This window comes from Ailuropoda melanoleuca, chromosome X (assembly GCF_002007445.2).
Source record: "Ailuropoda melanoleuca isolate Jingjing chromosome X, ASM200744v2, whole genome shotgun sequence".
Taxonomy (NCBI): Eukaryota; Metazoa; Chordata; class Mammalia; order Carnivora; family Ursidae; genus Ailuropoda; species Ailuropoda melanoleuca.
In genome coordinates this window covers 14,827,613-14,852,697 of record NC_048238.1, presented here as the reverse complement: position 1 = coordinate 14,852,697, position 25,085 = coordinate 14,827,613, and the positions used below count along the sequence as shown (strand labels likewise).

General features: G+C 39.0%; 1 protein-coding gene and 1 pseudogene across 1 annotated transcript in view; both read left to right on the top strand.

Annotated features, from left to right (window-relative positions):
* BEND2 (BEN domain containing 2) overlaps window positions 1-17,569 on the top strand; it is a 54,421-nt gene extending 36,852 nt beyond the window's left edge. Inside the window, exons 16-19 of the mRNA XM_034649901.1 lie at window positions 2,032-2,153; window positions 3,799-4,030; window positions 6,957-7,160; window positions 17,343-17,569. Of these exons, the coding sequence (XP_034505792.1) occupies window positions 2,032-2,153; window positions 3,799-4,030; window positions 6,957-7,160; window positions 17,343-17,476 (692 nt within the window). The 3' untranslated portion in view covers window positions 17,477-17,569. The remainder of the gene's footprint in view (window positions 1-2,031; window positions 2,154-3,798; window positions 4,031-6,956; window positions 7,161-17,342) is intronic.
* On the top strand, window positions 1,735-1,900 carry LOC117797581 (annotated as a pseudogene).
* Window positions 17,570-25,085: the final 7,516 nt, after the last annotated feature.

The following is a 25,085-nucleotide window of genomic DNA, read 5'->3' as shown; positions in this document are numbered from 1 at the left end:
TAAGAGATAACGATAAAGTCTGTGTAAATCTTAAAACTGTTTTTCTCCCATCTGACCCCGATTTTACAATTTAACATTCGTAATGGGTAACAACTTGTAAAGAATGCAACTTGTCAATAGACTAATAGAATAAGACAAGCTTTATTGATTATAGTTGCTTATGGCTAGAACTAAGTCAATTTTTCAGTGCTGAAGCTTGGTACTGAATAATAAAAAGCCAAAAAAAAAATCAGGAGAATAAAACACACTTTGGTGCTAGTAACTGGCAACACAGAAATAGAATATCGTGATTTTTTTTCCATAATAATATTTTTATTATATTATGTTATTCACCATACAGTACATCCCTGGTGTTTTTTTTTTTTTAAAGATTTTATTTATTTATTTGACAGAGAGAGAGACAGCCAGCGAGAGAGGGAACACAAGCAGGGGGAGTGGGAGAGGAAGAAGCAGGCTCATAGCAGAGGAGCCTGATGTGGGGCTTGATCCCATAACACTGGGATCACGCCCTGAGCCGAAGGCAGATGCTTAACCGCTGTGCCACCCAGGCGCCCCACATCCCTGGTTTTTGATGTAAAGTTCGATTACATATTAAGAAAAATAATGGTATCATCCATGTGAATACTTTCAAGTATTTAACAATATTCAAAACCCATTTCTCATTAAAAATAATCATTAACTGGGAAATCAATTGATGTTTCAGTAACATGATATAATATTACATGTCTCTATTTAAAAGCTAATTTTAGGGATGCCTGGGTGGCTCAGTCAGTTGAGGGTCAGACTCTTGATTTTGGCTCAGGTCATGATCTTGGGGTTGTGAAATTGAGCCCTGCATCAGGGTCTGTGCTGGGCATGGAGCCTGCTTGGGATTCTCTCTCTCTCTCTTTCTCTCTCTCTCCCTCTCCCTCTCTCCCTCTCAAAAAAAAAATCTAATTTCATAATGGGGAGAAAGGAGGCACTTATACCAAAGTGGTGAGTAAGATGAGGATACTCATTGTTAAAATTTCTATTTAAAATTGTATTGAATGGGATAGGCTGGTGATGGGTGGTAAGGAGGGCACATATTGCATGGTGCACTGGGTGTTATACGCAACTAATGAACCATGGAACACTACATCAAAAACTAGGGATGTACTGTATGGTGACTAACATAATAAAAAATTATTATTAAAAAAACAAAACAAAACAAATAAAAATAAATTTAAAAAAAAAGAAATAGAATGTCACGATTAATCCATCTAAGCCTCCTGCCTTCCCGCCTTCCAGTGATTTGGATGAAGGTTGTAGAACTCATGGGCGCTGAGACCATAGCAATGATTAAGTATTTCTGCCCTCAAGGGGTTCACAGTCTAGAAAGGGAAAGGGACTGATGAGGGAAACAGATGAACCCCAGTCTGGGGCGGGAATACTGTAGAAGCTCAGAGAGCAGAGCAACCACTTTAGGGGCGTTAGGGGAGGCTTACTGAGATCAGAACATTTGAGCTAGATTTGGAATCCTTAGCTAGATAAGTAGGAAGGGTATTCTAGGGAGAGGGAAGAGCTTCTGGGGAAGAGAGTCATGTAGTGTGCACAAATAAATACAGCACATCTAAGAATATTGGCAATAACACCATTTTCTGCTTACAGGGTTTCTTTTTAGTTTTAATTTATCCATAGGGTTATTCAATGGCATTATCACCCAGAAATAGTTGACTTTCTGTTACACACTTTTTTAAAAAGCACCAAAACCTCATTGCTTCTCAGCCTTTTGGCTAAGATTTAAGTGTAGTATCTGTTCTTACCAGTTTAATAAAAACACCAAAACCTCATTAGTGTCTCCCTACGTCAGTGTTTTATAGGGGACTCGCACATTAGAAGTGAGATATTCAGCAAAGCATTCTCTTTGGGTGGAATTTTTAAACTCTCAGAAAGAGAAAAGAGCAGCAATTCAAAATAGAAAATGTTAGTATTTTCAATAAAAAAATGTCAGTTCTTTGGGTTTTGTTTTCTTTTTAAAAAATTTTCATGAATGCTTTCTGCTATTTGCAGAATATCTGGCAGCAAATTTTCCCAAGTATGATTTGAGTGAACGTGGAAAAGACTGGAAAACCTGTGTTGCCGATATCAATTCTCTGATCTACTGTTTATGTGCTGAAGCCGACACAACACCGGTAAGTTATTTTTTATTTAAATATGGTCACTGCTGTAGAAGTGCCTACTGTATACGATTCCAGAATGGAGAGCATGACACACAGGATCTTTAGGCCGTGTGCTCAAAATCTTGTTTATTTAATTTAGGGGCAGTGTATGGTCTCTACGTGTTTATTTCACTCTTTGACATTTATGTTCCATACAAATATCCCAAAGAGAAAATAAATCAAATGGAGTGTTACAATCAGTATATTTGAAGCCATGGAGTATACCAGGAAAAAGTTTTCAGCTCCAGAGATGTTTGGCAAATCTTTTTCAGTATCCGGCTGAGTACCGCAGAGAAGAGAGGACTGTGGTATGGGAGCGAAGGGAGGTGCTTCAGTCCTTCTTCACTTTCAGTGATGGCAGAACCTGGTGGATATCACACTGGCCGTGAGGTTCAGCTACCACAGATATCTTACAGTTTCTATAGTTACATGGTAAACAGGAATCTGGCTTTTCTCACATCCGTTCTATCTTGAAAGTGCCTTAGAGATTTTTTTTCTTTAACACGAATGGGCCAGCAGGGGAGAGTGTCATGTCTATTTGCCTTCTCCTGTTGAAGCATTTAACTTAACAATTTCTCATTTCTACCCACATCTCTAAGAACCCCACGTTATTCTCACCATGTCTAGTCAGTCCTGCGTCTCTAGAGTAAGTGTATGGAAACTATTTGCCAAGAATATTTGTAGCTGAGCTTATGTTTTCCTGGTGAACGGCTTGATTTCAGTGATAGCTCAAGCACCATCTGTCTGAAACCAAATCTGCTTATTTTTCACATTCCCTTTTATATTCTACAAAAATTGCACCCTAAACATTTGAATGTAAAATTATGATACTGCCTGGAAAATGGTGATTTGCATATTTGCTTCGGTGTCAGAAGAGAAGTAGCATCTGCCAAATGCCTGCTGTGTACTTGACTAGGAGAGGGATGGGTCCTCGCCACTCAGAGTGGGTCCGCGGACCAGCAACAGCAGCAGCACTGCGGGAAAGCTCGAGCTCTACACTAGACTCACTGAGGCAGAATTTGCAGTTTAGCAAGAGCCCCAGGTGATTCGTGTGCATGTAGCAGTTTGAGAAGCCCTGACCTAGAGCAGTGGTTGTCAACCCTGGGTACATATTAGAATCATGGGGGACACTTTTAAAGAAAGTCTTTAATGCCTGAACTCTCCCACTCCTTCCACCAGAGATTCTGGTTAAATATGCCAAGAAAGTGGGTCTCAAGCACAGCTTAAAAAAAAAAAAAAAGATCTTCAGGGTCTTTAGAGATCCCTAGAGTCTCTAGCCCCTAGGGAAAGAGAAAACAAACAAGAACATTAAAAAAAAAAAGCCCCAAAGTTGTCTTCTCAGAGGAAACTCATTTATTCATTTATTCATTAAATGTTTCCTAAGCACTCACTTTGCGCCAGCAGTTATCATTAGCTAAAGCTACCAAGGCCTTCAAGAAGCAGCCCGTCATGGCGGCTTGAGGAATAAGCCACACATCTGCTTCTATCATGGAGCACAATATTTGTGAGCTTTTGTTGACCTTATTAGACACAGTTGCTTCCCCACCAACCTGGGGGGCCCTGGTAAATGATGGAGCATGTCCATATTTTCTCACAAGGGGATTTTGTTGTGTTTCAGCAGAAAACTGGTGGCAGCAATAAAGGCCCTGCCAGTCTTGGCATACCAGCGTCTGCAGTTCTGAATGGTAGAAGGGGTGATGAAGCCGGTGAAAGCAGCTCCCGGTTATCTCGGCGAACAGCTGCCTCAGAAACAAGAGAAAATGGGAATTCTCAGTGGAACAGCAGCGTTTGCCCTCAAGGAATTATAGAGCCTTCTATTGAGAATTCAGTGGTATCTTATGAAGCACTGGGTGAGTTACTAAAATAAGTTTTCTTGATGATAAATGTTGAATCTGGGTGATGCATTTATGGGGCTCATTGTACTGTTCTACTTTCATGTTTGTTTGAAATTTTTCATAATGAGAAATCTAAGCAACTTAATCTCTTAATCTCTTATATTAATAAGTTAATGAAATACAGATACCTAGTTAATCTCTTATATTAATAAGTTAATGAAATACAGATACCTACAGATAGTTTTTTTTTTAATTTATTTATTTGAGAGAGAGAGAGAGAGAGAGCACGCACAGGCAAGGGTGAGAGGGAGAGACAGCCTTAAGCAGACTCCATGCTGAGAGCGGAGCCTGATGCGGGGCTTGATCTCATGACCCTGAGATCACAACCTGAGCCGAAACCAAGAGTCAAACACTTAACTGACTGCACCACCCAGGCACCCCTGAGACTGATAGTGTTTAACATTAAGCTATCAACCAGAAGCAATTCAGGGGTCTTGCTCTCTCTGTGCCTGACAGATGGCAGGTGCTCCTTAAAGAGTTTTTGTATGAATTAGTGAATCCCATTCCTCAGAACATTTTGCCCCCACTGCTAGCTGTCTGCTGGAGGCACGTCCCACTTCGTTAGTATCAAGTGGCAGTGGGTTCCGTAGGTATCACCTGCCACTCATGCTTCCCAGTGCCTCCTCCTCAGTATGCTGGGGTTGTGTGGCACCTGAGGTGACAAAACTATTTTCTGTCTCTCTCCTACCCCACTGTCAACCCTAAGTAGAATATTATCTGTGAACCTGTTCAAATGAAATTATTTAAGTGATGCATCTTTATATTTTTTCCATTATAAAAGTAATATAACTACTATATTTGTTCACGTTGTATGCCATAGTAACTAATTCTGGCCCAAGTAAACCATAATAAAAATCAGTGGACGAATAGCTCCTAGATTTAAAGAAGCAAAGAGCAAACCGAGCTGCAGGCAGGAGCCAAACCGCCAACCCTGATTGTGGCATCTGTTGTCCATTGAGGTCTGTGGGGCTCTGCATCTTCCACCATCTCTAGGTTCTAGTTTCCTCTCATCACTGTTCAGATTCCTAGGAGAAAGAATCTGATTTGGAGCACTTAGGTCCCAGGTCTAAAACCAGGAGATAGGGCCAACTAAGTGAATTGTATGCCAGGAAGCTGCCCAGTTTGTGTATAGTCTGTTACACCATTTTATTTTGAAAAAGTAGAAAATATTCAGCAGGGAACAAAAGCTCCCACAATCAAGAAACCATAAAAAACTTTTGTGGACATTTTAATTTTCTTCTAGTTTTTTTCTTACCTTTTAAAACATTATGGTCTCTATATATTCACTGTTCTTTTTAAACACGATATGTGTATGTTTTTCCTCAAGAATCTCCATCGTTTATGGTCATTGCTTTTAACAGTTATATAATATTCCAGTGAGTAAGTATACCCTGATTTATTTAACTACCTTCCTCTTTTTTTTTTTAAGGATTTTTTTGGGGAGGGGATTATCAGTCATACAAATAATGCTGCCAAAAATTTCATTTTTATAGCTTTGTTACATATTTTGGATTCTTTTCTTTTTTTAAAGATTTATTTATTTATTTACTTGAGAGAGAGACAGTGCAAGTGAGCAGGGAAAGGGGTAGAGGGAGAGGGAGAGAGAGAGAATCTCCAGCAGACACCCCGCTGAACACAGAGCCTGACTTTTAATTAAAATGTTTAGGGATGAATTTATCAAAAAAAGTGCTAGATGTGCTTTCTGAAAACTATAAAATATTGTTGAAATAAATAAGGAGACCTAAATACATAGATATCCCATGTTCATGAACTAGAAGACTTAGTATTATTTTTAAAAATATTTTATTCTATTTATTTGAGAGCGAGAGAGGGAGGGAGGGAGAGAGAACATGCAAACGAGGGAGGAGCAGAGGGAGAGGGACAAACAGACTCCACACTGAGCATGGAGCTGGATCGGAGGCTCAGTCCCAAGACCCTGAGATGATGACCTGAGCTGAAATCAAGAGTTGGGTGCTTTATCAACTGAGCCACCCAGGCACCTCTTGGATTCTTAAGTTAGGTTCTCAGAATTCAAATTACCAGATTAAACAGTATTAACCTTTTTTTCTGGCATTGATAAATATTGCTAGGTTCATCTTCCGAGTGAAGTCTTTAGACCCACTAAGTGAACTTTTAAATAATTCAGTGTCTCTTGGTAAATGTTGGATCTGGGAGATTCAGTAATTAATACTATTAGGTCACCCATTAAATGATGAATGTTCCAAGATGAAAAATATGCTTATTGGCAATCATATTGTATTTCTCTAACATATTTTCTCCAACAAATAATTCTTCATTGTATGCAAAATAGAATATTTTTAAATGTGGTTAATTTGAATCACTTGGACTGAGGAGAGATGGGAATGATTAGGCTGTGGAGTTGAGGAATGAAAATAGGCTTTAAATTTATTTTTCAGTTCAAGTAAGTTATCTAAAATATGACAGCTGAGTTTGAGATGTTTAAATGATGACTTTAATACCCAATAGAAAACCTGCATTTTATAAATTATAAATATTTCAGTAAGAATCTTGTTGCTTCATTTTGAAAAAGCCTTTGTTAAAAAGACTACAAGAGTGCATTGAAATTACTTAGAATTTGTTACTAAACATAATGTTAAAATTGATTCTATCCTTAAAGGTAACAGAACACTGAGTCATTTTCCTGAACAATCAGAGCATATGTAGTCACATCAGTAGTGATTCCTGTTTCATTTCTCATGCTATCTCACGATACACTAAAAACTTAAGGGTTCAATTTTTTTAACTTCTCAAATTCTGGAGCCTAAAAATTCAGAAAAATCACCTTTTTCTGAAAGCCTTTAAAAAAAAAAAACTTGAACTTGCCGTGAAAATTGACATCTTTTTTCTCTTTTGCTTCTAGAATATCTTGGAAATCCGGGTAGAAATATACGGTTGCCACATTCAGTACTGAATGTAGCCAAAGGGAAGTCTCGCCCAGAGCTGGCAGCAAGATACCTTATTCGCAACCTGTTCACAGAGGAAGTCTTGATAAAAAGTAACGTCTATGGCAATATGGGGCATGGCATGTATGCCCTTAACCCCAACAGGATTAACGCTCTTCGAGGTTGGTTACATGTTGAGTATGTGAGAATAAATAAAAGGCAAATTAAATTACAGAAGGGCAGAACCTACAACCCATTCAGTTTGTATGTGTTCTGAGGAGAGGTAGAGCTCTTACTAATTCCCTCCTTAGGGTATAACAAGGAGCTGTTTCATGAATTGCGTTTCTTCTGCATTTGGGTTCTCTGGGCTAATTGCTCTGTCTTGCCAGGCGTATGGAAACTCAAACACCTTTGTTTACTGAGGATCAGGGTCGAAGCTGCTGGGCTTTGTCAATTTGCCAAAGTGTCAACAATAGCACAGCAGATTAATTTGCTAGATTTTCTTGTGCACATGAGCCCAGTGCAGTCTTTATCTGTGACGTATATAGACGAAGTAATACAGCTTCCAAAAGTGATTCTGTGAAAATTTAAATTTGGACAAAGCAGGATGAAGAATATTTCTTACTTGTGTCACTGGTCCCCAGCAAAGAGAGATTCTGAGCCCCAGCCTGATCTTAGTTGGTTCTTCTTTGGTTCCTGTCTTTATATCACACATACCCAGCAAATTTGAACACTGTGTGTGTACCTTCTGTAAGCAATTGCTATCATCTAATCCACTGTTTTCAAACTTGTCTTTTTTTTTTATTGCAACTCATAGTAAAAAATACAGTTTATGTTGTGACTCAGTACATGTGTGTATGAGTTTTTAAAAATGCAAGCAAAAGCTTCATAAACAATGCTTATTATTTCTATGAGAATTACATTCCAGTGGTTTCTATTCTATTACACTTTTTAAAAAGATTATTTATTTGACAGAGAGAGAGAGTGTGAGCAAAAGCAGGGGGAGTGGCAGGCAGAGGGAGAAGGAGAGGCAGGCTCTGCACTGAGCAGAGAGCCCGATGCAGGGCTCTATCCCAGGACGTGGGGATAATGACCTGAGCCGAAGGCAGATGCTTAACTGACTGAACCACCCAGGCGCCCCTCTATTACATTTTTTAAAAGTGCTGCCATTGCTGATATCACGACCTAGTAATTGGTCACAGTTGGCAATTTGGACATCACTGAGTTAACCCACTAGGCCAAAACCCAATACCTAATTGCTCTTATATTATGGTAAAAAAAAGAACACAGACTTTGTAACCAATTTGGAAATGAAGGTGTTTATAGAAGAAATATTATCTTTCTAATTAAAATTTTTTTTAAAAGATTTCTTTATTTTTGAGGGAGTGGGAGAGAGAGAGAGAAAGAGTGCGCATGTGCGCATGCAAGGATTAGGGAGGGGCAGAAGGAGAGGGAGAAGGAGAGAAGCAGACTCCCACCTGAGAGTGGAGCTCGATGTAGGGCTTCATCTCACCATCCTGAGATCATGACCTGAGCTGAAACTAAGAGCCAGATGCTTAACTGACTGAGCCACCCAGGCACCCCAATCTAATTTTAAAAATTTTTAATTGAGGGGGAAAGGTGACTATAGTTCTTTAAATATCTGGAATATATTAGTTCCTTAAAAGTGGACTAAAGATACTATTCTATGCATTTCATTTTGTTTTAGCCCTTATTGAATTATGTTGCAAACTGAGAAGATATCTTTTGTAGTAAAAAATATTCAGTATGAGTATGACATACTTTCCACATGGAGCATATTTTAACAAATTTCCCATAAGACTCAAAGTTCTATTCTTGTGTAGAAGGGCAGTCATGTGAGTTATTTCAGCAGAGAGAATGCAATAAACTCATCGTTGTCCTAGGGGTGTGGGCAGAGCTAGGCCCAAGGAGGAGAATCTGACCAGAAAGCATATTTTACTTTAATATAAGGATAAAATGAACTTGGAGAATGAAAAGAGTCAGAGCAAAGGCTAAGTGACCAGAGATGAGAGGAGATTCCTGCACTCACTAGACTTTATGGCCTCCAACATAATGTCTTTAGAAGTATTGGTTCAATATAATTTAAAACAGACAAAAATGTACAGAAAATGATCTAGTAATATAATAAACACCTGTCAACTCAGTACAGATACAGATATTTTGCTTTTTGTGCTGCAGGTTATTTTTTTAAATAATAAAGCATTACTGATATAATTAAAACTCATCCCATCATCCCTTTCCCCTGTCTTTCTCCCCAGAAGTAACCACAGTCTTGGAGTTAGATGCATCATTCCCATGCATATTTTATGCTTTTGCTACCTATGTTGATAGGTCTGTAAATAATATATAATATCATTCTATAGTTGTTTTAATGTACATAAATGGGGATATATAGTATGTATCCTTTTGCACATTTTTGTCACTCAACATTATGTTTCTGAGATCTAGTTCATGCATTTTAACTGCTGATTGGTATCCCACTGACTGAATAAACCAGTTTATTCTTCTATTCTAATATAATTTCTTATTCTAAGATTTTATTATTTAGGGGGAACTCTTCTGGAAATTAGTAGTCAAAAGTAAATATGTCTGCTAGCCAAAGGTATTGATTTCACAGAAGAAACTATTATTTGATGCTCTCTGATGAGAGTTCGTATCACTTAAGGGCTCTTTAGAGAATGGTTTACATGGAGAAAGCTAGTGGGCTGCAGATTTGCAATCAGCCAACAACCCTTACTCCTCCACCCTCCCATCCATTTCTGCATATTACAGACCTGTAAATTCTTAGCAATAAGAAGTACATTACATATCCTCTAGCACAACTTTTCCCCCAGACCAGGAATTTGATCTCAGCTTTGACATACAGTTGCCTCTCCTCAGCCCGAACTCTTCCATTGATGGCAATCCACTACATTTTTTAAAAGTTTGTTTGCATTTATTTATTTAAGTTTTTATTTAAATTGCAGTTAGTTAACAGAGTATAATATTAGCTTCAGGTGTACAATTTAGTGATTCAGCACTTCCATACATTACCTGGTGCTCATCAGGACAAGTGCCTGCCTTCATCCCCATCACGTGTCTCACCCATCCCCCCCACCCCTCCCCTCTGGTAACCATCAGTTTGTTCCCTAGAGTTAAGAGTTTGTTTCTTGGTTTCCCTCTCTCTCTCTCTCTCTCTCTCTCTCTCTCTTTTCCCCCTCTGCTCATTTGTTTCATTTATTACATTCTGCATAGGAGTAGAATTCGTCTTTCTTGGACTGACTTATTTTGCTTAGTGTAATACTTTCTAGTTCTTTCCATGTCCTTGCAAATGGCAAGATTTCATTATTTTTTATGACTGAGTAATATTCCAACATGCGTACACATGTGTGCACATGCATGTACACATATATATATCTGTTCATCTTTTTTATCTTCTTCTTTATCCATTCATCAGTCGGTGGACATATGGGCTGGTTCCATAATTTGGCTGTTGTAAATAATGTTGCTGTAAACATTGGGGTGCATGTATCCCTTTGAATTAATTAGTATTTTTGTATTCTTTGGGTAAATAGTAGTGCAATTGCTGGATCATAGGGTAGTTCTATTTTTAACTTTTTTAAAAAAGCTTTTTGAGAAACTCCATACTGTCTTCATGGTGGCTGCACGAATTTGCATATCCATCAATGGTGTAGGAGGGTTCCTCTTTCTCCGCAACCTGGCTGACACCTGTTGTTTCTTGTGTTGTTGATTTTAGTCATTCTGACAGGTGTGAGGTGATAGCTCATTGTGGTTTTGATTTGCATTTCCCTGATGATGAGTGATGGTGAGCATCTTGTCATGTGTCTGTTGGCCATCTGGATGTCTTCTTTGGGGAAATGGCTGCTCACGTCTTCTGTCCATTTTTAAATTGGATTATTTGCTTTTTTGGGGTGTTGAGTTGTATCAGTTCTTTATATATTTTGGATACTAACCCTATATTGGATATGTCATTTTCCCTCTTACAACTGCTTTTGCTGCATCCTAGAGGTTTGAGACCATTGTGTTTTCATTTTCATTTGTTTCCATGTATTTTTTATCTCTTTGATTTCCCGGTTGACTCATTCATTGTTCAGTAGCATGTTATGTATCCTCCATGTATTTATGGTCTTTCCAGATTTTTCTTGTGGTAAACTTCTAGTTTCGTAGTGTTGTGGTCAGAAAATGTGCATGGTGTGATCTCAGCCTTTTTGTATTGGTTAAGGTCTGATTTGTGACCTAACATGTGATCTATTCTGGAGAATGTCCCATGTGCACTTGAAAAGAATGTGTATTCTGCTGTTTTAGGATGGGATGTTCTGAATAGATCTGCTAAGTCCATCTGGTCTAGTGTGTGACTCAAAGCCGTGTTTCCTTGTTGATTTTCTGCTTAGATGATCTGTCCATTGCAGTGAGTGGGGTGTTGAAGTCCCCTACTATTATTGTATTATAATGAATGAGTTTTTATGTTTGTTATTGTTTTATATATTTTGGTGCTCCCATGTTGAGTACATAAATATTTATAGTTGTTAGATCTTATTGTTGGATTGTTCCCTTTATTATGTTACACTGCTCTTCTTCACCTCTTGTTACAGTCTTTGGTTTAAAAATCTAGTTTGTCTGATAGGACTGTTGCTACTCTGGCTTTCTTTTGATGTCCATTTGCATGATAAATGTTTCTCTATCCCCTTATTTTCAATCTGCAGGTGTCTTTAGATCTAAAATGAGTTTCTTGCAGGCAGCATATGGATGGGTCTTGTTTATTTATCCATTCTGACACTCCGTGTCTTTTGATTGGAACATTTAGTCCATTTACATTCAGAGTGATTATTGATAGATGTGTATTTAGTGCCATTGTATTGCTTGTTTTGTCATTGTTTCTGGCGATTTTCTCTAATTCCTTTCTTGTCTTTGTCACTTTGTTACTTCTTCTAGCCTGTTGTTCAGTGCATCAAGCCAGTTTCCAGTCTGGTTTATTACATTCTTCATTTCTGACTGATTCTTTTTTAACTCTCTTATCTCTGTGGTAAGGATCTCCTTGATGCCTTCCATTCTTTTCTCTAGCCCAGTGACTATCCTTATGACTGTTGCTTTAAATTCTCCATCAGGCATGTTACTTAGATCTCTCTCACTTAGTTCTCTGGTTGTGGCCTTATCTTCCTCTTTCATTTGGGATGAATTCCTCCATCTTGGCATTTTGTCTAAGTCTCTTGTCTTCTTCTCTGTGTTAGAAAAGCCAGTTATGTTTCTGCTTCTGAGAGTATGGCTTTATGAAGAAGAGGTCATGTAGTGCCCAGGGCCTGGTATGTCAGGGAGTGTCTCTGCTGTGTGCTGCATGCACTCTGCTGTTGTGTTTTGGCTGCTCTGTCCCTCAGGCCAGGCGTCTGCAGAGGCTCTCCTTGCTTGCAGTTTGGTCTTTGGCCAGAATGTGGTGAGTTTTAAGTAGGTGTGCTCTGATCTGCTTGTTAAATGAGACCTGATACTACTTCCGGTAGAACTGAAGCCCCGCAGAGCTCTCTGGTTGGGAGATGTGGTGTGGGCAGGGGTTTCTGCTGGCCTTCTGGGAAAGGGGCCCACTGGGCTGGGACAGAGGCAAGCTTGACCCAGAAGGGCAGTCCTGCCAGAGTGTGGTGGAGTGGGGCTTGGTGTAAGCAAGTGTGGCAGCCAGTGTCTTCCCTGTGCTGCTTCCCACAGGTGGCTCTGTGTTTATCCTGAGGGGTGGGGGAGGAAAATGGCACCAGCCATCAAATTTGTTTCCAGAGAGGCATCTCTGTGAACACTGCCTCTCAGAGACAGTGCTCCAAGAAGAGTGAGTAATCTACCCCCTGTGTGCTCCAGGCATTCTTCAAATCACTCTTTCCACACTGTCTGCCCCCGAGTTGTTTGCCTGCCTTCTTTGCAGGAGCAGGGCATTGCCCTCTGGGCTCTATTCCAGCCAAGCCTGCTGACCTTTAAAACTCCAGGCTTTAATCCCTGCTGATTGCAAGAACTCAGGAAATTCAGCCCCTCTTGTCCTTCTTGTGCATCATTCCCCTGTGTGCTCCCCTCTCTCTCTTTTCTCTACAACAACAGCTCCTTCCCCTCCATAGCACCTGCGATCCATTTCTCCCCTAAACCATATCCCCACACTTCCTACCTTCTTCCATGTGGCCTCTCCTCTTCCTTTAGTTGTGGGGTTTGTTCTGTCAGTCTTCAGGTTGATTTCTGGGGTATTTAGGATGACTCAATAATTATCTAGTTGTGTTCATGGGATGAGATGAGCCTAGGGTCCTCCCAGTCTGTCACCATCTTCTCTCACCTCCAGCAATCCAATACATTTTTTAAATAACAAGTATATAATTAGTTTGGCAGAATTACTGTAAACAAAAATTAAATAGAACTCATGTCTACAGCTACCAAAAAGCTAGCTTGTTGCAGCTGATGAAATAATTTCCATAAAGATATTGAATATTTGTATTCTATAAAATTCCATAATTAGTTTGTGGTGTGAACAGGTATCTTTGTTTTTTGTTTTTCTTTTTCTTAATAATAGTTTTTTATTATATTATGTTAGTCACCATACAGTACATCCTTAGTTTTTGACGTAGTGTTCCATGATTCATTATTTGTGAATCCAATACATTTTAAAGGGGCTCTAATTCACGAGAAAAATTTTCCCTCCAAGTGACTTCAAATTTACTTCCCTGCATGTAATACACATTTATTCTACTTATCGCTTCCAGAACTAAATAGGGTAGGTCCAATTATTTTTCACATGATAGGCCTTCCAAGTATGTACGGACAGCTGTTACTTCCTACTGGAGCATTAGGAGATAGCAAATAGACCTTCTCCCCCCATTTTCAAGTTCAGAACCTAGTGAGGGACAGCCACTAGAATCTGGCAGGCAGAGATAAAAATATCAGCTTTACTTTTTAATCATACGTGTCCAGTTTTTCCAAACTTTCCAATTTGGAGATCCCTCTACATAGAAGCATGACAATTTGAGAAAATAAGTGTTATTCACAACTTTTCCCCACTAAGTCCTACACTTTTACAGGTAAATATCTCCATTTCCTTCAGTAACTTCTCACAGAAATATTTTCCTAATCTTTCATGATCTGATTCAATGACTAACTTCAGACGTTCTAAAGTTAACCCAGAATACAATAGTACTCTTACCTATTAGGTTGTTAATGCAGTCTAAAATGGCACTTGCCATTTTAATTTTAATTTAATTTTTAAGTTTTATTTTTTTGATAAACATGCTATCTCTGAAAATTGTTCCTGCAAAGAGGTCATTCTTTCTCTTCCTTCCTTCCTTTCTCCTTCCCTCCCTCTTTTCCTCCCTTCCTCCCTTCCTTCCTTCCTATGTGTATACGTATTGTAACATGTATTCATTTAATTTATTTATTATTTTCTCTTTTTACTTTTTGACCCCCTTCACCCATTTCTTCCTCTCCCTACCTCCTGCCTCTGGCAACTATCTGTCTGTTCTCTGTATCTTTTTGTTGTTGTTGTTGTTGTTTTAGATTCCACACATAAGTTAAACCATATAGTATTTGTCTTTCTCTGGCTTATTTCACTTAGTATAATGTCCTCAGGGTCCATCCATGTTGTCACAAATGACAAGACTTCATTATTTTTTATGGCTGAATAATATTCCAGTGTGTGTGTGTGTGTGTGTGTGTGTGTGTGTGTGTGTATACACCACAATTTCTTTATTCATTCATCCATCCATGGACACTTGGACACTTAGGTTGTTTCTATATCTTGGCTATTGTAAATAATGCTACAGTGAACAGGGCGAGTGCTTATATCTTTTTGAGTTAGCATTTTTGTTTTCTTTGGATACATACTCAGAGACAGACTTGCTGGATCATATGTTAGTTGTATTTTTAATTTTTTGAGGAACTTCCATTACTGTTTTTTTTATAGTGGCTGCACCAATTTACATTCCTACCAACAGTGCAGGAGGGTTCCCTTTTCTCCACATCTTCTCCATCACTTGGTCTTTTTGATTTTAGCCATTCTGACAGGGGTGAGGTGATATCTCATTCTGGTTTGGATTTGCATTTCCCTGATGATTAATGATGTTTAGCATCTTTGCAAATACCCTGTTGGCCATCTCTCTGTCTTCTTTGGGGGAATGTCTATCCAGATCTTTTGCCCATATTTTAAAACGTGGTTGATTTTTTTGCTGTTGAGTTGTATGAGTTCTTTTTATATTTTGGATATTAACCTCTTACCAGATATATAATTTGCAAATATTTTCTCCCATTCAGCGGGTTGCCTTTTCATTTTGTTGATGGCTTCCTTTATTGTGCAGAAGCTTTTTAGTTTAATGTAGTCTCACTTGTTTATTTTTGCTTTTGTTGCTTTTGCTTTTGGTGTCAGATTAGAACAGTCATGGCCAAGATGAATGTCAGTGCTAATGCAGACTAAAATGGCACTTACCATTTTTAATTTTATGGTCATCTAAGACCCCTAGATCTTTTCTTCTGTATACTGATATTTATCTAGTACTTACGTTGTTAGTGTTTGGGTTATTTCTGTTTATCCTGTTAGTATTTTTTTAATTAAGTGTAGGATTTTATATTTATTCCTCCTGCATTTTATCCTGTTAGTGTAGAGCAGCATTATGCAAACTGCGTTTCTCTCTCTCTCTTTTTTTTAAAGATTTTAATTATTTATTTGTCAGAGAGAAAGCAAGCATAAGCAGGGGGAGTGGCAGGCAGAGGGAGAAGCAGGCTCCCCACCAAGCAAGGAGCCTGATGTGGGGCTCGATCCCAGGACCCTGGGATCATGATCCCAGCCGAAGGCAGACGCTTCACTGACTGAGCCACCCAGGCACCCCCCAAACTATGTTTCTTAAAGACAGTTGAATGTTAGTGGGTGCTTCATGAAAAAGGTGCTTTTTAGTCAAATGGCTAGGGAAACTCTTGATTTGGCACCTGCAGGGCCTTAGTCCATACATCTGTTTCACTCGATTCTGTTTTAAAACATGTTTTGAGTGCCGTTAGCTCTGAAGCCGATCCAGATCTCCACAACCCTGACCTCCTGTTATTATGCATTGCCACCTTCCTCATAAGCCCAAATAACGCATCTACATCTGTCACCTTTGAATCAGCAGGTCTCTTTATTGTGCGATTTTTCAGTGGGAACTAACTCTGGAGTGTAGCATTGCACGTTTGCAGAACTGGAAACTTTTTCTCCAGGGAACTTCTTCATGACTAGGGTCTCAGAGAACACTTTTTGGGAAACACCAACCACTTTAGGCTCCTTGTTGCAGCCTGTTGAAAGCTTTGCGGGTGCTGTATTTGTCTTCCAGTCTCTTAGTTATCCATCCCAGCTTCTCTGTCCTGGGCAGATGGGACAAGCCTGCTGTCCGTAACTTCTTTTTGGTTAATAAAAATGTCTGGCAGCAAAAACATAGTAATAATAAAAATAAAAAAAGATGTCTGGCAGCATAAAAAACACTGCCTGATACTGAATCCAGGGACATAACCACTGAAAGCCTCCTTCCAGGCTACCACTGATGTATTAAGTAGTCCTTTGAGTATAAAAGCTTTTTAACTTTGTCACATGTCTTGCTAAAAATTTTGGACCTATGCTGTGTTTATGCATTGCCCTGACTTCCCAGCTTCTTAATCTTACTGAAAAACAAAGGAGATTCATGTAGCCATCTAATGCAGGCTTGTGCTGCTCATCGGGTCCTTTTCTAAGGCCTCAAAGGTACTTTGGAAGTTACCTAAAAAAGCATCTGAGGACAGTTCTGCTCTTCTAGTTAAAAACATCTGTCTTCTTCACTTTTCCCTTTGTCTGTCCACCCACTTTCTCTAAGTGTGCTCCTTGAGCCATGCTGCTCTGTTACTTTTCCTTATAGACGTTTTCCTCTAACTGCAATATCTAGAGACTCTCCTTTCTCGTCTAAGATAAATCAAGCAGTACCAAAATATTTAGCAATTACAGCTTCTTCCCTCTAAAAGTATAAAAGACATTGCAGCCTCTCCTGTGTTACAAAGCCTTAGCAAGTCTTGATCTAATGAATAACATGCATATTTGATAAATTTAAGAATGTGAGAAGTTTACGTTGGGTATCGAAGGCCGGAGAGGATTTCCATTCTGGTTATGTAGCAAGGTCATGGGATATTGTCACTTTACTGTGATTTAAGAATGGTGCTATTTCATATTATCCTTTTAGATGAAGAGATTTGTTCAGCTAATTTAATAATAGTTATACTCCATGTACTTTAATTAAAGTTTTAATGACCCTTTTATAGTCACAGCAATAGAACTGAGGTTGAATAAACTCATTTCTCTGAGAAGTGATTTCTAAGTAACTTATGTTTTTGGATTTTACCACCAGAATTTCTTCAAGAAATCTACCCGACTTGCAGTCTCTCAGAAACAGGATATGACTGGAAGTTGTGTGTGACAGCTATCAATAGCTCCATCCGCAGTCTTCGATATGACCTCAAGAAGTCCACATCCAAACCGTAATGGCTTTCAGCAACAACTCCTCCAACAGAGTCAGAGATACTGACCGAAGTACTTGAATGCCAGCCACCCTACATTTGTTTTTTATTGTTGTATCATCCTTTAAGTTTCTCAAGTTGTAATTCCAAAATTAGCTTGTTGTAGCGGTAGTGTAGTTTTGCATTCTCAACTGAAGAAATACCCGATGTTCTTTTTCCGCCCATATAGCAGACAGAATTGCATTAGGAAGGTGTGTAATGTTTCATCTCGTGAACAAAGTGACGGGCAGTACTCTGATAACCTCTGATTAAGGGAATGGTAGTAAACTCCTAAAGGTTGTTTTCTTTGCTGTTTTAAGGTAGAATGAGAATAGCACATTTAGCTTTTAGTGATAGATGAGATCTGAGCACCAGTGACACAGATTAGGTAGTGAGGTAGAGAGACATGGTTGGATAGGCAAACCATAATGGCAGGTATAGGAATTTGCAGGTAGTAGACATTCGATATTTGTCAAGTGAATTGTCACTGCAGATCTGAGGTCTAAGCTCCACTGATTCAGAAGGGAGGTATGTTTTACACATAACCCAAACACCCATGTTGGCTTTCTTACGTATCCATCAGTAGGGCATTCATAGGATTGACATCCTATTGTTTGACCCAAGCTTTCCAGGCATGAGACGTATGGTTTTTTGATTTACTCCTGATAAGAACAGCATCCTTTTAATTACCTCCTGATAATATTTTATCAAGGCAGTTTTCTAAGAGTCAACATAGAAAATTATGTCAGGAGGCTTTTTGGTTCCATTGAAATAATTTAAATTTAAGAATATATCAACATGAATAAAAAGAATCTGACCAGTTTCAGACACTGATGTTTTTTGTTGTTGTTTCTGAAGTGTCTGGGTGAAGGTTTAAGATATTTGCTGTGTTTTTCTGATTGATTCTACTAGTTGAAGTGCATACAAATTTAAATCTTACAATGTTTAAATGAAAAAAATATTGATCAGAAATTCAATTAGAAAAAAATTATCTTGAAGTATATTGGCAGGAATATTGGCAAATGAAAAAAATAATTCCATTTTGCTCATGAGTAGGATTTTATTTTTAGCTTAAGCACTTTAAAGTTCTTGAATGTTTTAGTGATAGAAAATACCGTATAATTTCATTGTTTGATCATTCGTGTTTAAGAAAACGTTTTGTCAAAAAAAAGAACTGTTTTGTTAGTTATGACGTCATCTCGCAGCTTTCGACCTATGGAACAGTTCTCAGTTATATTTGCTTTATCACATTCTTGGTTATTGTTCAAAAAACATTTTTTTCTTTGTGAGAGTTCAGTCTTTAGTTGTGGCCATTTGCTTATGACCCATGGATTTTCTTAGATAGTTGACATAAATTAACTTTGGTCTTTTGATAAAGCAAAGAAGAAATTCAATAGAAAGTAATAAGTAGTTCAGTCAAAGAAATTTGTGTGAACGTTGACAAGTCTTGTTATTTTTGTGACACGTAAAGTAGTTTAGGATGGTTTTATACGGTCAATTTGTAGAATAGATACATTTTTTTCAAATGATATATCTTTTGAAAATTAAACTTTTAGAGTGTTTTAGTGAAACATAGTAAAACTAATTTTAGAAAGATAAGACATAAGATGTAATCTTTATGACTCTGTTCTCCAAATAAAAAATCTGTTGTTAGTTGCCTTTAGGTTAATAAAATTATAGTATTTCTATGCATATCTTTATATGTTTAGGCTATGCATACAGTAGTCTTAAAAAGTAAATAATTCAAGCCAAAAAACTTCCATAGAGGGCAAATTATTCAGATTAATTCATCTGAGATAGTCTTTGGCTTCACCATTCAGTTTTACAAATAATTTTACACAGCATTGGTACTACAGCTAATATGGAAAAGTAAAATTATATTCTAGGCGAGATTAAATTTTAAACAGTATATGCAGATTTCAAATTTGATTTGTATTTTGTGCTACCTGAAATATTCTCTGGATTAGAAGTAAAATTACAAAAACAAAAACTAAATTTTCAATTTTACCTCATTTTAGCTAATTAAAATTAAATTTAAATAACCATATGTGGATAGTGGCTGCTGTATTCGCTAGCACAGTTTATAATACCCATTTTTTTTTAAAAAAGTGTTTAAAATGATTCCCATGGTTTGAGTCATAATACTATATACACAACATCTTTATTTTTATTTTTTACACTGATTGAGCAAAATAAATTTCTCAAAGTTGCTTCATATTTTATTTTAAACTAAATTAGACCTTTTCTAATGACACTGATTTATAATGACACTGATTGAGCAAAATAAATTTCTCAAAGGTGCTTCATATTTTATTTTAAACTAAATTAGACCTTTTCTGCCTTCAAAATTTCACAGGCTCATTCCATTAATGTATTAGTCCAATGTTAAAGATTTTAAATGCCTGTTTATAAGACTTGCTTTTGATAAATAAGTTTATCTTTGTTAAGTTGTCTTGTTTTACAAATAAATACAATGAATAAACGTTTAAGATATATATTTTTTCCATTTAAGATATTCTTAATACAGATGTTTAGGTTGCTCTTTCCAATGGAGTAATTTTACAGAACTTTTACTAATGCAATCCAGTGGCTTTTAAAAAAATTGATAACATTTTTCATCCAGTTCCATAAATGTGGCACACTTAGAATGTTTGCTTTCTTGCTTTATAAGCAAAGTAGAATAGTTGAACCCAGCAACAGTAATTTACTGTTGTGGGTATAGTCATAAGGATGTTGAAAACTTTGGAAGTGTTTTACCCTTCCTGGGTAAAATCTGTTACTTTGGCCAGCAAGGCTTAGATAGTCAGCTGTTTTTCACTTTTTAGAGAAGATTTCTGCATCTAGTAGAGGACTATCTCTGCAACGCTCTGCAGCAGTGGCTGTCTAACCACATTCACGCTCACTGCTTCCTTCACCCTATTTTTTTTTTTAAATTTCCCCTGCCACCTCCTCCCAGCCTAACTTATTTTAACTCACAATACGTTAAGTTTGCGATGACTTTTTTCACCATGATAAAAAATCCTATTTGTCTTCTTTGAGATGGAATACTTGGTAATCTTAATTAGTAAAATTAATTTGTAAGATTGACAGGTGCAAATGTCCACACCAACAGTTGGGCAAGAAATATTACTTTATTTTTCTATAACAACTTAATTTCTATTTTGATTACACAACCTCCAGGTGTTCTCACTAGACCTGCAGGTTAGATGGGCCTGGGACCCATGATGGGTGGGGCTATGTTTGAGCTCCCAGGCCTTGGTGTGGGGCCGCTCCTGGAAGATCCCAATTTTTTTAAACAGGCTTTCCAGTGGGGAGAAGCCGTCCACTACTCTCAGCCCTGGCTATGAATTAATGCCCCGGTCTGGGCGGAGCTTGGAACCTTCCCTGCCAACTGCGGTACCAGCCCTGCCCTGTGGGCGAGCAGCCCCGCCTACCCACCTCTGAGTTCAGGCGCGCAGGCGCAGGCTTCAAGCTGTTCCCGCCAGGCTCGCTCTCTGGTCAGTCAGACCCGAGACGTTCTCCACGCCGCACCTGCAGCTGTGACTCAGCACCTGGCGGGGGCCTGGGCAGACTAGGCTCTAAGATGGGCAGAACCCCTTGTTTGAGGACCCGAGTCCGGCGGACGTGCACCCTGCCAAGTTCAGTGGTTCTGCGGGTGAGCAAAACTTGTGGTTGGGGCTACTGCTTGGACACTGCAATTAGGAGCTCGGCCGGCCAGGTGCCTGCGTGAATTGTTGCAAACCTCGCGCGCGCGAATGTTGCAAGCCCCTCCCCCCTCTGAGTCCCACTCAGATTCCCTTGCAATCCAGGTGGGGCGAGACCAGAGTAGGGGCTCCCGCGGAGCTACCCGCAATGCTGGGGCACTGCTTGTCACCTGGGCTCTCTTTTCCCATTGGAGGAAACTGAGGCCCAGGGGAGGCCTCTCCCTGTGGTGGTGTGCTGGTCTGAGCGGGGGCAATGCGGTCCGTGCTTCATCCTCTTAGCCTTCTGAGGCGGTCTGTCTTGGTCTCTCTGGTGCAGGGGGTGCTTCAGCCTCCGCCCCGTGTTCCAGGATTCTTTTAGTGGTGTCCTGTTCAGGAATACTTGTTAGTTCTAGAGAGGGAGAGTGAAATCAGGAACCTGTATGTCGCCATCTCGGTGACATCACCCCTAATTTCTATTTTGAGCCTTCACGCCCTGGGAGTAAAAACTTAGTCATTCAAGGATTTTGAGTTTCCCAAGAATGCAAGTAAAGAGCCCAGGACATGAATGGAGAGAGGTCTGGGAGAATACCAATGGGTGGGTATTTTCATCCTTTTATCCAGAATTGATTCTAAGTTTTAGTGGTCTTATACATTGCCAAGGCTGAAGAGAGGATTCAGAATCAGGTTTTTGTCATTTTTCATAGCCATCATCAGCTGAAGTATCTGTCTCAGCTGGTCTTTAGTCATTGGCCTAGAGCCATTCTTATCCCAGTCCTCAAGACCCATTCGATTGGAGAAGCTCCTATCTCTGCTCCTTCCAGGTTCCGTTCAAGCTCATGGGAATCATTTTGCTGCTGCTTCATTATTTTGTATCACAGGAGGGGTTTTATCCAGTTCTCCATAGACTTCCATGTAGGACTGGCTACATAATTTGCAGGGCCCAATGAAAATGACGAATTAAAATTTGGTACTTTTTAAGTAGCACAGTTTCATATTTTAACATTTTATTTTGGGAGAGTTTTGGATTTACAGAAGAGTTGGAAAAATACTACAGAGAGTTTTGGTACACCCTTCACCCAGCTTCTCCTAACGTTAACAGCTTTCATAATCATGGTACAATTATCAAAATTCAGAAATTAACATGGTACAATACTGTTAACTCCAGACTTTATTTGTATTTTGCCAGTTTTCCACTAAAGTTGAAAACTCTTTCTCACTTCCAGGATTCAATCCAAGATCCTATATTGCATTTAATTCTCATGTCTCCTAATCTCCTCCAATCTATGGCAGTTCTCAGTCTTTTCTTGTTCTTTCTGACCATGACACTTTTGTAGAGTACTGGTCATTTTGTAGCATGTACCTCAATTTGGGTTTGTCTAGTGTTCCCTTGATGAGACCGAGGTTATCCACGCTTAGAAAGGATGTGCTCTACTCAAAGCATCACAACCTCTTGAATTTTTCAATAAAACAGTTACTAGAAGGTTCAGCAGTTTGCCCCAAGTCCTGGATTTATTAGCACCAAAGCCAGGACTGGACCTCCAGTCTCACTTTTATACGAGAGTGGTTGACACACACCTATAAATCCTTTCATATGTTTTTCCAGACTACTGAGTTATTAAGCATTTGACTTTTAGGATGGTGACCATTGAGTCCTTGTTTGGTCCCTGCACAATGAAGTAGGGGAAAGGGGAGGCTGAACAATGGACAGATAATGTAGGAGGAAAATAGTACTCCAAACACTGTGAAGTTAAGCACTTGCTCAGTGTCCCTGCTGCTTCAGGGACAGTGGTGATTATGGTTACCACTTAGCTTCAGCCGTGTGCCGGGCCTCAACTCAGCATCACCACCTCCCACTTCTAGAATTTCTGCTTTGCAAAAGAGAAACTGAGAGTCACATTTCCCATAACCCCTGTCTCAGTATGGTTCCAGTTTAGAGTTTGTTGATGAGAGGAGCTTGCAGGAAATTTGAAGGCAGAAGAAAAGGAGAAGCTGTTTTGCAACACAATGAGAACACATGGGCAGATGTGAGATTTACAGAAGCTTCCAGAAGGATTCATGAGGATCACATACTTCACTGCTGCAGACAGGTGTGGGTAGAGCGAGGGGATTTTCGAGATTCTTCAGCAGCTTTCCAGTAATCTTTCAAGAATTTTCCTTGGTGCTTCAAGCTGAGGTCTCCAGTGTTTGCTTTCTTGATCTTTGGTGACACCTTCTTTGAACTTGTCTTTTCTACCTCGTTTAATAGTCCCGTGAACTACTAATTCCTATGCTAAAGCCCTTTATTCCTGCTTTCTTAACCGACCTCTGACATAGTACAACATGTGTTCGTACATTTAATCATCTCACTGCCCAGGAGGAAGGTGCCATTAGAAATGGGGAAACTCGCAAGTCAGTTGTGCCACTCCCATATCCACCCACGAGCAGTTTAATGACTACTTCAGATAGTTTTTAGCAATAAAGCTGAACATCTTTGTTATCAGAACGGGTTGTCAAAATGGGTGTTCCTACATGAAAAGAGTGATAATTAGGACTTAATTTCTTAACACAGGAAAAGGTGCTCAACATCAGTAATTATCAGGGAAATGCAAATCCAGACCACAATGAGATATCACCTCACACCTGTCAGAATGGCTATCACCAAAAAGACAAGAAATAACAAGTGCTGGCCAGGGGGTGGAGAAAAGGGAAACACTCATGCATTTTGTGGGAATGTAAATTGGCACAACCAATGTGGAAAACAGTATGGATGTTACTCAAAAAACTGAAAATAGAACTACCATATGATCCAGTAATTCTATTACTGGATATCTACCCAAAGAAAATGAAAACACTAATTTGAAAAGATGTATGTAGCGCCCGGGCGCCTGGGTGGCACAGCGGTTGAGCGTCTGCCTTCGTCTCAGGGCGTGATCCCGGCGTTATGGGATCGAGCCCCACATCAGGCTCCTCCACTATGGGCCTGCTTCTTCCTCTCCCACTCCCCCTGCTTGTGTTCCCTCTTTCGCTGGCTGTCTCTATCTCTGTCGAATAAATAAATAAAATCTTAAAAAAAAAAGAAAAGATGTATGTACCCCTATGTTTATTGCAGCATTATTTACAATATTCAAGATACAGAAGCAACTCAGGTGTCCATCAGTTGATGAATGGATAAAGAAGATGTGGTATATATACAATGGGATATTACTCAGCTATAAAATGGATGAGATTTTGTCACTTGTAACAACATGGATGAACCTAGAGAGTGTTACGCTAAGTGAAATAAGTCAGACAATGACAAATACCCTATGATCCCACTTATGTGTAGAATCTAAAAAAGCGAACGAACAAACAAAAAATCAAACAGACTAAAAACAGACTCTTAAATACAGAGAACAAACTGGTGGTTGCTAGAAGGGAAGTGTGTGTGGGGATTGGCAAAATAGGTGAAGGGGGTTAAGGGTATAAACTTGCAGTTATAAAATAGATGTCACAGAAATGGAAAGTGCAGCCTAGGGAGTATAGTCAATGGTACTGTAATAATATTGTATGGTGACAGATGGAAACTGCGTTTATTGTGGCTAGCATTGAGTAATGTATAGAATTGTTGAAGCAGTATGTCGCCCAACTGAAACTAGTATAACATTGTCAATTATATTTCAATAATAAACTCAAAATGACGATTTCTTTTTTCTTTTTCTTTTTTTTTTTTTTTAATATAAAAGGCTGTTTCCACATGAAAGCATTCCCAGGTACTCTGAAAGCTTTCAGAGGCCATAACCTGAAGACTAGAGATGGATTAATTCCCTTTCCTCCACTTGGTGTATTAGAGCACACAGTCTGTCTTCACATTACTTAGTTGCTCAACTATTTGTCTCCCCCTCTAGCCTGACCTTCCTTTCTTCATTGCCTAACTCAGTGGTCTGGGAGTGGTAG